This window comes from Bubalus bubalis, chromosome 23 (assembly GCF_019923935.1).
Source record: "Bubalus bubalis isolate 160015118507 breed Murrah chromosome 23, NDDB_SH_1, whole genome shotgun sequence".
In the NCBI taxonomy this organism is placed as follows: domain Eukaryota; kingdom Metazoa; phylum Chordata; class Mammalia; order Artiodactyla; family Bovidae; genus Bubalus; species Bubalus bubalis.
In genome coordinates, this window is record NC_059179.1 from 23,272,523 (window position 1) to 23,286,508 (window position 13,986).

A 13,986-nucleotide genomic window follows, 5' to 3' on the forward strand; every position below is an offset into this window, starting at 1 on the left:
CGGAATAACGCCTGGACTAGACGAAGTGGGAGACAGGCAACCCTTGTGCCCTTGGCCAAGGTAGAAGCGGGCCCGGCTATTTTAAGAAAGCGCCGCTAGAGTTACTATGGCAACTGCTCTCCTTGGGAACTCCAAGTCAGGCAAGTAGTGACCTAGGAAGGAAGAAGGGGTCTGTTCGAGCGGTCAGGGGGCGCGAGAACGTGCGAGGCGGGGGTGCGCGGGGCTCACCGCGGGGAGGGGCGGCGCGGGCTCGGCGTGGTGCTGAAGGGGACAGCGCCAGATTTGTCGCACTGCGCAGGCGCAGAAGCGCGAACAAAGCTGGAAGTGGGAGGAGGCGCGCAGCCCGAGGTGGTGCGCGCCCACTTGACTCTATCTTAGCAGAGATCTATCCTCCCAGCTACCGTTCCCCAAGCAGGCGGAGGAAAAGGGAGCAAGTCCCCCACCCAGACTGATCTTCCTTGGTCCTTCCCCGCTGCTATTTACTCTCTTCTCAGCAGCATGGGAGTGGGGGTGGGGGAGGTTGGAGGAGTGCGAAAGGAATTCGGGGAAAAACAGGATGCCTGAGTTCTCTATCCCGATTCGTTTGACCCCTGACAAGGTGCTTCCTCTCCAGGGCCTCGGTTTCATCTTTAAAGTGGATTGACGAAACAGACCTGTCCACCTTGCAGAGGTGCTTGAAACCCTGGTAATGGATGGGAAGCAGTTTTCGTTATGAAGAGGCAGGTGAAACGGTTGCACGAAGGGAGAATGCAACCCTGCTAAGGCGGGTGTGAGGGTGGGGGAGCTCTAGGGACAGCAGTAGCCCTCTGCGTCTTTCACACCCTCCCTGACAATGGATGATGGGGAAAGTACTGCTCCAGATGTTCCCTGGAGCGGACTCTGAACTAGGATCTGGGGACGCGGTGAGAGGACGACCCAGAGTCTGAACCGAGAGATCTGAGGGGCCGCTGCCCTTGGGAGGGCCCAATCTTAGACCCCACAACTAAATCCCCAGACCAATGCCAGGCCAACCAAGAAGCAATATTCTTGGTGAACCGACCTGAACATTACCTCTTCTCAGGATTCCAGACCTCCCGGGTAAAGGAAAGGGACCTAGCTGGAGATACAATCCTTCTCGCCTCCAACATTTCTCCCCAAAAGGTGTAAACCCGTTCCAAATCTTCTGGGAGTGGAAGGGGTTGAATAGCTCTGTACCTCACAATCAACCAGGGATGGGAGGTTTGGGCAAATTTGCTTCATTAAGGAACATAAATTCTAACTTTGCCCCTTCAATTCATTCACCAATTCTTGGATATCCACTCCGTGTCAAACAATGAGAGCCTGGACAGTTTCTCCCCATTTTTCAAACTCGCTAAACGCGACCAGAGGGCAGAGAAAGAGGCCCAGAACCTTAGAATCTTGGCCCCGCCCCTTATACGTTTGACTTTGCCTGCTCCTCCCATCACTTCACTTAGACGCGGCCACTGGCCCAAAACGAAAAAAGTCAGTCTCTGCTGCACCATCGCATTCTTCAGCCTCCAGTCTCAAGCCCTATAGCGGAGAAGGCGAGGTCTCAGTTTACACCACCGGTCTGTTCCGCCTTGGGTTTCGGGATCCATCCGGAACGCTTTCAGATAGGAGCCTCAGTGAGCCGGCACTCGATTGAATCGGTCTGTCTCTGTAGCTCAAGAAGGCGGGTTTGCTGCGCCCGCTTCAAGGCCACAGCGAGAAGACCTTACTGCGCACGCGCAGTAGGCAGCCGATGGAGCCACCGATGGACCCGTCCGGAGGGGAGCAAGAGCCCGGAGCCGTCAGGTACCGAGCACCGGAGGGGCCGAGAGAGGGAAGAAGAGCCTGGGCGAGTGGAGTTGAACCAGGGCCGGGCCTGGGGGCCGCTTTTAGGAGCCTAGGCTCAGGAGCATAACGGAGGCGGACTCGCAGGTAACAGTGACCCGGGGACGCCGCCGCCAACGCCCTTTTACCCACAGGCTCCTGGATTTGCCCTGGGAAGACGTGCTGCTCCCACACGTCCTGAGCCGGGTGCCGCTGCGCCAGCTGCTCTGGCTGCAGCGCGTCAGTCGGGCTTTCCGGGCGCTAGTGCAGCTGCACCTCGCCCGGCTGCGCCGCTTCGACGCCGCTCAGGTGAGCCTGGGGCTGGAGCCCCGCCCCCTTCTGGATACTGCCCGCCCCCCCCTCCCTGCGCGTGCCCCGCCTCCACCCCCCAGTCTCCAGCCCGGAACATCCAGCCCCCAGACCCCAGCCCCTCTGTCTACCCTTCCAGATAGCCCGTGGGCCTCTAGGAATGCCTGGGAAGCGATCCACCCAGCGAAAAGTACTCTCAATGGGGGAGTACCAGGGATCAACTTGAGGGCGCGTAGGGTCTCTCCTGGGAGGGCAGGTGCCAAGCCCCGAGTGCAACCTGCTGCCAGGAAAGAACTCCTCAGGGGCGAATAGGCAGAGTCCTCCCCCGGGAACAGCTGAGAGTCGAGGTGCCTCCCCGCCCATAGGTGGGTCCACAGATTCCGCGGGCCGCATTGGCCTGGCTGCTGCGGGACGCCGAGGGGCTGCAGGAGCTGGCGCTGGCGCCGTGTCACGAATGGCTGTCGGACGAGGATCTGGTGCCGGTGTTGGCGCGGAATCCGCAGCTGCGGAGTGTGGCGCTGGCCGGCTGCGGGCAACTGAGCCGCCGCGCGCTGGGGGCGCTGGCCGAGGGCTGCCCCCGCCTGCAGCGCCTTTCGCTCGCGCACTGTGACTGGGTAGATGGGCTGGCGCTGCGCGGCCTAGCTGACCGCTGTCCGGCCCTGGAGGAGCTGGACCTCACCGCCTGCCGACAGCTCAAGGATGAGGCCATCGTATACCTGGCGCAGAGGCGCGGCGCAGGCCTTCGCAGCCTCTCCCTAGCGGTCAACGCCAATGTAGGGGATACCGCCGTCCAGGAGCTGGCTCGGAACTGCCCGGAACTCCAGCACCTCGACCTAACAGGGTGCCTCCGCGTCGGAAGCGACGGTATCAGGTACCTGGGCCTGGGGTCGGTGAGATGGGAGAAGAGCAATCGCTTAAGTCTCTGGGGGTAGAGGCGGGCTGTAGTTGGCAAAACTGGGGTTTCTGGATCTTTCTACTAGCACGGAACTGCATTCTGAACAGGAAGTGCCTCCAGGAATACCTAGGCCAGAGATCCCATAGTTGAAAAACTTTTCTGAACTCGTATTTACACCTTGGGAGATTTCAGAAACAAAGATTTCTGGCTATTCTTCAACAAGGGGAAAACCTTGCAATCCTGGGGCATGCAGTCTCTGGTTCACTGGAGGCATTGAGTGTATGACCTCAAATTAGGCCCCTTCGGAGGGAAGTATGCCACAACTGGAGGGAGACTGGGCTCTGCTGGCTCCCCCACCGCGTGTGTCGCGGCTTCACGCCTTTTGCCTCCCCCAGGACTTTGGCAGAGTACTGCCCGGCGCTGCGCTCGCTGCGGGTGCGGCACTGCCACCACGTGGCCGAGCCCAGCCTAAGCCGCCTGCGGAAGCGCGGTGTGGACATCGACGTCGAGCCGCCGCTGCATCAGGCCCTGGTACTGCTGCAGGACATGGTGGGCTTTGCACCCTTTGTCAACCTGCAGGTCTGACCCGCCTGCCGGCACAGCTGGACTGTGTGGCCGGGGCCTCATTGCGAACTGTAAGGAAATTGAACTGTGGGGGCCTCCGGTGAGAGGCCAGTGTCCTGCCCCACCCTAGAGCTTCAAATAAAGAGCTTTTTACCCCCTCTTACCTGGTGCCGCTGCCCTGTTGGAGATAGGGGATGTAAAGTTGGGAGAGACAGACACAGTATTCCAGCACCCCAGCTGTGAAATGACCAGAATGCACTCACACCTTCCTGGGGCTACCTTTACTGTGCCTGTGGCAGCTCCAAGAGGAGGTTAACACTGTAGAGCAAGGAAGTTGGGAAGGAAGGGGGACAGGAGTTAGGGCGGGCCCTGTGTGGTGTGTAGGGCTCCTGCATCCCTCTGGGATCTGTGCCTAGATGGCTCGGGCAGAGTCTGGCAAGTGCCTCAGTGGAAGCGGTACTTTCTGGCCGGCTTGAGGTTGATGTATGTGGCCTTCATCTCCTCAGCCTCAGGGTTCCGCACATCTTTGAATCGCTCCCCTTTGGTGCTCACTATCTGGTTGTCGATGTATCGGATCAGCTTCTTGGGAGCCTGTCAGGCAATCAGGCAGTGAGCAGCGGAAGCCTGGAGACAGATGCGCCCGCTCCATGACCCCGACTGTCTCACCTCCTTAGGAGCCATAGGACGGTGAATCTTCTGATCCTCTGCACTATCCACCATCATGTACCTGCCAAAAACTGGCTGGGTGAAGCTCTTGCCACCCTGGGAAGACCCTCAAAGGTCCCAGCCCTGCCCAGCCCAGACTCACTTCTGCAGGATGAAGGACTTCAGCTCATCTTTTTGGGGGCCTCTGAGACGCCTAGGCAGGTCCTGAAGAGAGAAGCCAGGTGTAGGGCCTAGGGTACCAGCAGGGGAAGCAAATGGGGCTAGGCTAGGGGCAGGGGCTTAACACTAAGCTGGAGCATGGCTGAGGTTACATGGGTGGGGGGCGTCTAGCAGAGGATACCTGGTTGGGGCCATCCCAGGCTGGAGGCCCCTGCTTCCCCTCTACCAGCATCTGCACAGCTTCTTCCAAGTCCCCTCGAGCTTTGGCCAATACCCACTGGGCCTGCTCCACTGAACAGGTGGGGAAAACCTCCAGGAGTACGTCCACCCCTGGCAGCAGCTCTTCCTCAGGGCCGGCTGCCTGTGGGCATAAATGTTGACAAGAGGCACTATTTCCTCCATTCCAGCCCCCCGAGCTCCTTCACTGGTACCCTCCTCTACCAGTACCTCATCTTGGGTGTCCCCAGCAGAAGACATCGTCTCTTCTTTGAGCTTTTCGGGCCGCTGCAGGGGCTCTGGGGAGATAGATACCTGACCTTGGACCTCGGAGCTCTGTGGCTGCACATTCTCTTAAAGGGGCAGAAAGAGCAACAGGTTTGCCAGGGCTTTGGAGGAGGCAGTTTGAGTCACCCAGGAGCCCAATTCCCAGGCTCACCTTTGTTCCTGGCACCACTCAACTGCCCTGAGAGCTTCTGGATCATGTCCCCTATTGTACTCCTGAAAAGACCAGGAGGGTGGTTAAAGGACAACTCTACCACCCTCCACCATCAGCCAGCCCCCCTCGTCCTCTTGGCCCCAGCCAGGCCCCACCTGGGGATGTGGGCGAAGCCAGGCACATAGGCCTCCATCATCTCAGTGAAGGCTTCCATGTCGAAATTCTCCTCTGATGGGCCTGAGGGGCCCAGGTCCCCAAGAACCCCGAGCACATAGGAAAAGATGACGTCATCCAAGCCGCTGCAGGAAGGGAACAGACAAGCCCTGTTAGCCTGGGACTCCAGCTCCTGGCTTCCTGAGGACCATGAAGCAGACCTCAAGCCTTAAGCCTGGAGAGTATCCCACCCTCCCCCTTCCTCAGAGATTTGGTCTCCCCTTTGTTCAACAAGGGTGATGGGAACAGGATGAGGGGCAAGGCCACACCAGCAGATCATACTCAGCCCTTCCGCATCTCAGGAACAGGGCTGAGTGTTTCCCACGCCAGTCTCTCCACGGGCCAGGGTCCAGAGTCCTCCCCAGCTGCTCCAGCACTGGCCCAAGCATGACCCTTCTAGGAGAGCAGCTCCTACCTGAGGTCGGCCTCTGGGAGGTGCGTCTGGACAAAGGCAAGAAGGGCTGCACTGACAATCCTCTCCAGCTCCATGCTCTCTCCTCTGCTGCAGAGATACAAGATGGAGGCTTGTCAGGCCCTCTTCTGCCTGACCCTGCCCACCAGGTCCGGGGGCAGCCAGCTCCTCCCTCCTGCCCTGCTGTGGAAACCATTTGTTGAAGTTGCCTTAGCTTCCAACTCTCTGGTCCTCCCCTGCTCCCTCAAGCAGAGCCACAGCCCCCCCCCCCCCCCCCCCCCCCCCCCCCGCCTCCCTCTTTCTCCACCTCCTCCAGCCTGAGACAGGACAGGACACTGTCTCAGGAGAAAGTTTTCAGAGTGGAGGTTTCCCTCCTCCCTCCCCCTGACCTCTCCCCATCTCCCCACCCCACTCCCCAGAAGTAGGCCCAAGATCTTCTGGGAAGACGCCAAGGTCTTGAGGTCACATGCCTCCTGGCTGAGGAATCCCATCACTGAGAGGGCCACTGGGCCCCCAAGTCCAGCCACAAGGGGCCCATTGTCCAGCCCCCCAAGGAGCAGGCCTCAGGACTGAGCATAGCCATCCCCCCACCCAGAATGGGCCACCCACCCTTCAGACAAAGGGGCTTTTCTGGCTCTGGGGCCCAGATAGAAGGGGAAGTCTTTCATGAATTCTATCTCCCTGCCTGGTCCTTGCCCTTCCAGCAGCTTGGGGCTATCTACAGAGGCTGTCCATTCTCGTTCCCAAGGCCTACGACATCCTAGAAGATCTGGCCTTTGCCTACCTTCCAACCTCACCACTCCCTCCCAGCTCACTCCACCAGCATCCTTGGGGTCCTTCAAACTCGCCCAGCTTCTTCCTGCCTATCTTTTCCAGATATCCACATGGCTCATCCCCTCACCTCTGCCAGGGCTCTGCTCAAATGCTGCCTCCAGAGAGACTGTCCCTGACTAACCTACCAAAAATAAGCATTCCCCATACTCCCCAATCTCTCTCTGCTTTATTTTCTACATGGCATATACTACAGTTTAATGTTATTTTTATGTTTATTTCCTTATTGTCTCTCCTCCCCCATAGAACATAAGCTTCAGGAAGAGGGAGTTGGGAGGGACTTTGCCTTATCCTTTGGTATAGCCCTAGCACTTAGAGTGGAGAAGGAAATGGCAACCCACTCCAGTGTTCTTGCCTGGAGAATCCCAGGGACGGGGGAGCCTGGTGGGCTGCCATCTCTGGGGTCGCACAGAGTCGGACACGACTGAAGCGACTTAGCAGTAGCAGTAGCGCTTAGAAAAATGCCTGCACTTAGTAGGTGCTTGATAAATACTTACTGACTTGTGTCAATCCTACTTACATGCTTTTGACTCCATAAAGTCTGTATTTGGTAGTCAAGAACATACAGGTGGCAACAACCTGCTCCAGATCCACAGGTCCAAATGTCAGCTTATCCCAGTTAGAAGACTCAGGAGCACCTACCCCCAGTTCACCATATCCTTTCCGTCTGTGTATACCTTCTCCAAACAGGTACCTCCTCCTGTTTCACTAGCTGACACAACTTGCTCAGCTGCCAAACCTGAACTTGGGGGTTACCCTGAGCCTCACCCTCTCTCAACCCCACCCGCTGCAGTCAGTCAGTCACCAGGTCCCGGTCAAGTCTGCTGCCTTATTATTCTCCATGCTAGCCACTTCTCCCCAGCTTCAGTCTGGCTTCTGCTCCAACATCTCTACCACATCTTCTCAGGCTAAGGTCAGGAGTTACTGTTTTCAGGTTTTGGTCTAATTGTTTTTGTTGTTTAGTGGCTAAGTTGTGTTCAACTCTTACGCAACCTCATGGACTATAGCCCTCCAGGATCCTCTGTCCATGTGATTTCCCAGGCAAGAATACTGGAGTGGGTGGTCATCTTCTCCAGGGGATCTTCCAACTCAGGGATTGAACCCACATCTCCTGTGTTACAGGCAGATTCTTTACTGCTGAGCTCCTGGGAAGCCCTAATTGGTCTAATTAGGTTGAACCATATGAATTTCCCAATATTATCCCTTTTTTATCAAGAAAGAGAGAACGGCCATTTCTTATACTGTCACCTCATATTTGCACTTTCAGCAGCATCAGTATTGGTCTAGGAGGCATCATGTCCTCCTGTTTCTCTTCCACCTCCCTGGCCATTACTTCCCAGGCCATCCCTGCCCCCCTCTCCTCTTTTCCCCTTCTAACTGTGGCAGCAAAGCTCAGGCTCAAAGCTGCTTCTCCTCTTTCTTCAGTCTGCACCCTCTGTCTCTGGAAGATCTCATCTGGGCCCACATCTTCTTGTTCCAACTCCATGTCACCAATTCCCAAATGTCTAATTCTCTAGTCCAGCCTCCTCCTCTGAGCTACACACTTATACATCTATCTCTCTGACACCTCCATGGGGATGACTTAACGTGTTCCAAACTGACATTCTCCCAAGTTGTCTACTCCTCCAAGGCTGTCCCTGTCCCCCGTGTATACCTGTCCATGTACCCAGCTGTTCCTGCCACAAGTCTGAGACCAGATGCTGTGAGGATCCCTGACACCATCCTACTGTCTGCCTTCCCACATCCAATCAGTCACCAAGCCCTGACCATTATCTCTCGACATACCTACTTCTCTCCATCTCTCCTCCCACTCAGCTCCATCTCTTGCCTTAACTGCAAGTTTCCCAATCGTTCTCCTCACCACCATCTTTCCGCCAGCAACCTATTCTCCACAAACATCATGGCTGTACAATCTTTACAAAAATCATGTTCTTCCTGCATAACATCTATCCATGATTTCCTGTTTCCAGATTAGTCCAGATTCTTTTTGTGGCCCTCAGTTCAGGGCCTTACTCCTGCCTCTGTCTCTCCAGCTGTCATGTACCACTGCCCGCCCCCCTCCCCACCCAGATCACTCCCCTCCACCCTGGCTTGCTTTCACCTTGCCAGCACTCCAGCTTTTTCATGGCAAGAGTCTCTGCATGAACTGTGTCCTCTGCCTGGGTAACCTGCTGCATCCACCCCTTCACTTGCTAACTCCTCTCACCTCTCAGGTTTCATTTTACAGTTTCCTTCAAGGGATGCTGTCCCTGACCCTCTAGAACTGGTTTGGTCTCTATCTCACACCCTTACTGCTGACTACACTTTTCCTTACTTAGCAATACCTTTTATAGCTATAATTTAAAAAATTACTGGGGCAATGTGTAATGATTCTTCTACTTGCTTCATGAGCGTCGAGACTACACACCTGGTTTATTGATCAATGTACACTCAATAAAGTTACTTCCCACTTCACAAATGAAGAGATTGAAGCTCAGTGGGCTTAATGACTTGCCCAGAGTCACCTGGCTTGACTGTAGTAGTCAAGAGATAAATCCAGGACTTTCTAGTTCAGTGTATATTCGAGGGGCTACTTTGGGAATGGGGGGATGTCAAGACCTCCAACTGGGTTGAGATAGGGCTGCCATCTACGATCACAGTTCCTGGTCCCCTGACTGGTGACACAGAGTTGCTGTGACAGGACAGGGTCACTTGAGACAGAACTGAGAAGCCCTGTCCTACCAGGGGAGGCCAGCCTCTTGCTCCAGACCCTAGTATGGGCCTTGGCGAGGAGTGTAACTGCTCAGACCAGGCATACCAGATCCCATCATGCTGCTCCCCCAAGAAGTCAGCCCCCTGTGGAGACCAACATCCACCCCAGGTTATACCACTCCTGGCTGCTAGCAGTTGTCTGCCAACCTCTGCGAGGACCAAGGTCCATGGATGCTGCATGAAAGCTTCTAGGGAAGAAGCTCTCAGGGATGTGGCTGATGCCTAGCTTCTAGCCAGGGTCCAAGAAGTTATTCATGGGAAACACCTCACTGTGCTCAAATAAAAGTCTTCCTGCCCTGAGCTTTTGCTCTGGCTTGTTTCCTAACAGAATGTCCCCCTTCCTCCTGTTCTTGGGCTGCCCAAACTTTCCCCAGCCTTCAAAGCTTGCCAGTTCTTTCTTTCACCCTTCTCCACTCCTTAGGCTTCATTGGCATTCCTTTCCTACCCAGAACCTTCTCCTAATATTTCTCCTCATAGTCCCTGAGTTGGGGAAGCTGCAGCCCTAACAGCCAGGCTTCTCCAGGGTCAGAACATGATTTCCCCAAGACTTTTCAAATTCTGGATATAACCCTCAGAACCCCATTACATCCTGGGGGCTCCAAATCAGGGTTCACTGGTTAGCTGCACCCATGAAATGTGACTGACATCCTATTGTGAGTCTTGTTTGAATACCTCTAATGAAGGTAATAATATTTAGCATTTACTGACTGCTTACAGGGCTTCCCAGGTGGCACTAGTGGCCCTAGTGGCACTAAACAGAGGTGGGTTCGAGCCATTGGTCTGGAAGATCCCCTGGAGGAGGGCATGGCAACCCACCCCAGTATTCTTGCCTGGAGAATCCCCTGGACAGAGAATTCTGGTTGGCTGCAGTCCATAGGGTCGTATAGGGTCACACAGAGTCGGACACAACTGAAATGACTTAGCACTCATGGATGACTGCTTAAGATCTGCCAGGGATTGTTCTGTGCTCTTTACATGTATTAACTTACCTAATCCTCACAATTACCCTAACATATAGATACTAATATATAATATTATCCCATTTACCCAAAAGGAAATGGACACATTGTGAGGTTAAGTAACTTGCCCAGGGTCACAAAGGAAGTTAACCGCAGCTTTATATCCAGGCGGTCTGGCTCCAAAACCTTCACTGTTAATCACCATACTACACCACCGTTCATGATGCAAAGGGTCTGTCCCCAGCCTATGTTCTGATCCTCCTCTCCTGCTTGGCTAGCCCTCTTGCCTACCTCAGAATCTTTGCTTACACCATTCTCCCCACTCAGAATGTCTTTGCCCCTTTGCCCCTCACTTTGCAGGACTCATTTCCCCTCCGGAGCCAACACTGACTGCCCCATCCTCACTGGCCAGGTGGCCTGGGAGCATCTCCGGGACCGCACAGCCCTGAACTCTCCAGATGCTCCATAATGCCTCCTCCCCTCCCCAAACAAATTTAAGTGAAACTGGGGAAAGAAGTACTATGTTGTTCCCTTCAGGTGGGGATGTGCCCCGGGTGGAAGGAGACCAGTAGGCCATGTAGGAGGAGTCCTGGGAAGCGGAGTGGAAGAAGCCCCGGGCACTCAAGAGTCTAGAAACGAGGTCTTCACTGCTTCTCCCAGATTCTATGAAGCCCGGCTCCTGGGGCCCTGGTACATAACGCAGGTTCCAGAGGACATCATAGTCCCCTGACCCTCAATGCAGCTCTTAGAAGCACCAAGGGGATCGAGGGGTATATGGGACTCCGGCATCCAAAATTAGGCGGGAGTATAAATGCGGGGTGATGGGAGTACAGGAAGTGGGGCCACAATGATGGCCGAACCCTGAAGCAGCAGCTCCCTAAACGAGCTAGCGGGATACCCTTAAGCATCCAGAATAGTGGGCCCGAGGGCACATGGATGTGCTTGCGGCCCTGGGGGACACATGATGAGGGAGGCCTGAGCAAGCTAAAAAGTGCCTTAATACAGGCCACGGCGAGAATCAGAGATGGGGGTCCGGCGGGCCCCGGGGGTACCGTGGGGAGACACACAGGACGGGTACCCTGGGTCAGTGCTCTCCGCGACTCTTCCAGCCCTGAGTCGGGGCCTGGAGGGGGAATCACCTGCTCCGTCGGGCGCCGCCGGCGACTTGTCCCGCGCGGTGCAGCTCGCATGCCCCCAGCCCCACCAACGAGATCAAAGGCGGGGCCCAGAGCGGTTCACTTCCAGAAGCGCTGTGGTGGCCATTTTTAAGAAGGGCAAGTGCCCATAAGTGGGCGGGGCTTCTGGTTTCAGTCCCATTTGTCTCAGGGCTTTGGACGGGCTCTCGCGGCGGCCATTTTTTTTGAGGGTAGGGAGGAGTTAGGCATGAAGATTACGCCATGGGTGGAGTCTCACCGACTGACTGTATGCCCTCCTACTTCCTTGTCTGCCCTGACCAAGGACATTTGGCCCCACCCAGTATATTCCCATCCACCTTATTTCCGAGCCCCCCAAATCTCGCTCAAATCTTGTATCTTCCCCTCGACTTCTCCTTGTTTTTCCCGTCTTCCCACAAACCCGTGGCTCACTGGTTGATTCTGGTGGCCCCTATACTCCTAGACCTGGTGTTCCCCAAATCCCACTGTCTCTCCTCCTAACGTGTCCAGTCCAGATTCAAGCCCTGTCACCCATCAAAAATAATCAGCCTAAATTCATTCCCATGCTGAAGAGAAGCATTTTGAGACAGCAAATTTTGCTCCCTATGTCAGGAAATAGGAGGAGGTCTTTGATGTTGTCATAGGGCATGGGAACTCCCCATTCTGGTCTCCCAAGTCTATTTAATTAAGGCTTCTGTTTATCAATTTTTATATAGGCCACACGTTGCCCAGATAACTCTTAGGTACTGACTTACCCGCCATGCAAGTGTGTGCATGTGTTTTGGGCTCCTTGTGACCCCATGGACTGTAGCCCCCAGGCTCCTGTGTCCATGGAATTTTCCAGGCAAAAATAGTGGAGTGGGTTGTCATTTCCTCCTCCAGGGGATTTTCCGAACCCAAGGATCGAACCTGGGTCTCCTGTATTGGCAGGAGGATTCATTACCACAAAGCCACCAGAGAAGACTGTATCTGCCCCTATGCATTCTCTTAACAGCGATGTCTCCCCAAGATTAGGGTGGCTACAGGGCCTAAGTTTTGGGACCTGGAACCTGGTTTGGATGGGGGAAGGGGCAGCAGGTGCTCTGAGGACCCACCTGAGCTCAGATGCAGGATGCCTACAGGCCAGTACCTTAATGCCCATGTTGGCAGGGCTCCTCATTTAGGACAGGATGGCTGAACCCCAGTACCCAGTAAAGCCCCAGCTTCCTCTTTCTGTTCCTGCTACCTCAGCTTCCCGGTGCTATCCAGGGGGGAAGTCCAGAGCCTTCCCTTCCCAGAAGTCCTTCAGTGTGTCATGATGGAAGGAGTTCCATTCAAGAATGAGCTCTCCCATTCCCAGTCACGAGGCTGAGCCTCTTTTCAGGTCTAGTCCCCCTGTAGGGTGCTGGGGGCCCAGAGATCGTCACTACGCTGAGGAGCTCATGGTCCAAGGTAGAAAGTCCCATTCTCTCTTCCCTAAGGACAGAAGCAATGCCATAATATGGAGAAAAAGAGGATCACCACTCCCTATTCCAGTCCTGTCCCTCACTTCAACCTCCCACCTCCCCACCAGGATTCTCTGGCCTCAAAGTGAGCAAGATGTGGGCTGCTGGGGAAAGGGGGCAGGAAAGGGGAGGAAAGAAGGAGGGAGCACTTTGGCGTCGCGTCTCCCATAAAAGCTCTGCTGCTGCCAGCCTGGTGCTGCTGGGGTTAATGAAGGGTGGGGTGACAGCCACTTTGAACTCTGGCCAAGCAGGCCCCTGGGAAGGAGGTGATGGATGGCTGCCAGGCCTCTAAAGACTAAGCCGTCGCTCCCCTCCCCCAGCCCCCAGTCCGTCCTCCCTCTCCCCTCCATTGCACAATACTGATGCCTCTTCTCTCCCTACCACCCCCATTACAGGAATTTCCAGGTTTCCTCAGTAGAGCTGTCCCTGGTTCCAAGCTCAAGACCCTGGTGACCATCCCTGAGACTGTACCTTTCCCCCTTCCCAACAGCCTGTTTCTTGAATGGCAGTGGATGTAGCTACTTATCATGGGAAAGAACTTCTTGAGGTTTTGGGGAAAGACCATTTAGGGGGAGCCCCTCAATTCCCAGCTCAGATTCCGGAGGGTCTCAACTCTGTGCAGTAAGAGTTGGGTTCTGGAATCAGAGGACAGAGGGAGGGCTGGGGAGAGGGCCCACCACAGACACAGGGACACATACAAACCGTAATCAGGAGCTCCAGGGAACACTAGTCCCATGCGACATTCACACTGCCTCGGCCTTAAGCCCCTGATTTTTCTGTTCCCTCAGGTCTCAGTATCTTTCCACGGAATGGGAATAAACTCCACTTATGCTTTGGATACAGCTTGAAGCCACATGAGGTAGAAGGAGGTAGACTGATACCCCCTTCCTCCCCATTCCATGAGTGAATTCTGCAGCTGATGCTGGGCCTCCTAAGCTGAAGGGGAAAGCTAGAATCTTGTGCTGAAGCCTCCACTAGCACATCAGCTCCCCACCGTTCAACCTCAGCGTGAGGAACTGGGCTTGAATTAGGCAGAAAAGGCAGATTTCCCAGACATTAAGGGCAGAGAAAGAATCCAGGTGGCTGGTTTCAAGGGGTGGGAGGGACTCTGTCAGAGACTGA

General features: G+C 55.2%; 2 protein-coding genes across 5 annotated transcripts; one reads left to right on the forward strand and one right to left on the reverse strand.

Annotated features, from left to right (window-relative positions):
* Positions 1–63: 63 nt before the first annotated feature.
* FBXL15 (F-box and leucine rich repeat protein 15) lies at positions 64–3,743 on the forward strand. The gene is made up of 6 exons (XM_006064924.3): positions 64–140; positions 614–719; positions 1,664–1,794; positions 1,968–2,121; positions 2,487–2,992; positions 3,412–3,743. Exons 2-6 carry the CDS (start codon positions 693–695, stop codon positions 3,599–3,601), a joined length of 1,008 nt encoding a protein of 335 aa, XP_006064986.1. The 5' UTR covers positions 64–140; positions 614–692; the 3' UTR covers positions 3,602–3,743.
* A 103-nt stretch (positions 3,744–3,846) lies between these two features.
* On the reverse strand, positions 3,847–11,523 carry CUEDC2 (CUE domain containing 2). Of its 4 annotated transcripts, none has more exons than XM_006064919.3 (9): positions 11,366–11,523; positions 5,689–5,775; positions 5,216–5,359; positions 5,061–5,122; positions 4,853–4,920; positions 4,587–4,766; positions 4,389–4,450; positions 4,247–4,307; positions 3,847–4,171 (listed from the first exon to the last, which is right to left on the reverse strand). In XM_006064919.3, exons 2-9 carry the CDS (start codon positions 5,760–5,762, stop codon positions 4,025–4,027), a joined length of 798 nt encoding a protein of 265 aa, XP_006064981.1. In that variant the 5' UTR covers positions 5,763–5,775; positions 11,366–11,523; the 3' UTR covers positions 3,847–4,024. The 4 variants fall into 4 exon arrangements, with proteins under 4 accessions (XP_006064981.1, XP_006064978.1, XP_006064980.1 ...); XM_006064916.3 differs by having other exon boundaries at positions 4,853–4,974; XM_006064918.3 differs by having other exon boundaries at positions 4,853–4,974; positions 5,689–5,772; positions 11,366–11,505.
* Positions 11,524–13,986: the final 2,463 nt, after the last annotated feature.

Excerpts from the sequence above, each read along its gene's own strand:
- FBXL15 (XM_006064924.3), top strand. The coding sequence starts at position 693 with ATGGGAAGCAGTTTTCGTTATGAAGAG. Across the intron at positions 720-1,663 it reads GCAGTTTTCGTTATGAAGAG|CTCAAGAAGGCGGGTTTGCT; the intron begins GCAGGTGAAACG and ends CTGTCTCTGTAG. Across the intron at positions 2,993-3,411 it reads GTCGGAAGCGACGGTATCAG|GACTTTGGCAGAGTACTGCC; the intron begins GTACCTGGGCCT and ends TGCCTCCCCCAG.
- CUEDC2 (XM_006064916.3), bottom strand. The coding sequence starts at position 5,762 with ATGGAGCTGGAGAGGATTGTCAGTGCAGCCCTTCTTGCCTTTGTCCAG. Across the intron at positions 5,360-5,688 it reads CTCCCAGAGGCCGACCTCAG|CGGCTTGGATGACGTCATCT; the intron begins GTAGGAGCTGCT and ends CCCTTCCTGCAG. Across the intron at positions 4,308-4,388 it reads AAGTCCTTCATCCTGCAGAA|GTACATGATGGTGGATAGTG; the intron begins GTGAGTCTGGGC and ends AGTTTTTGGCAG.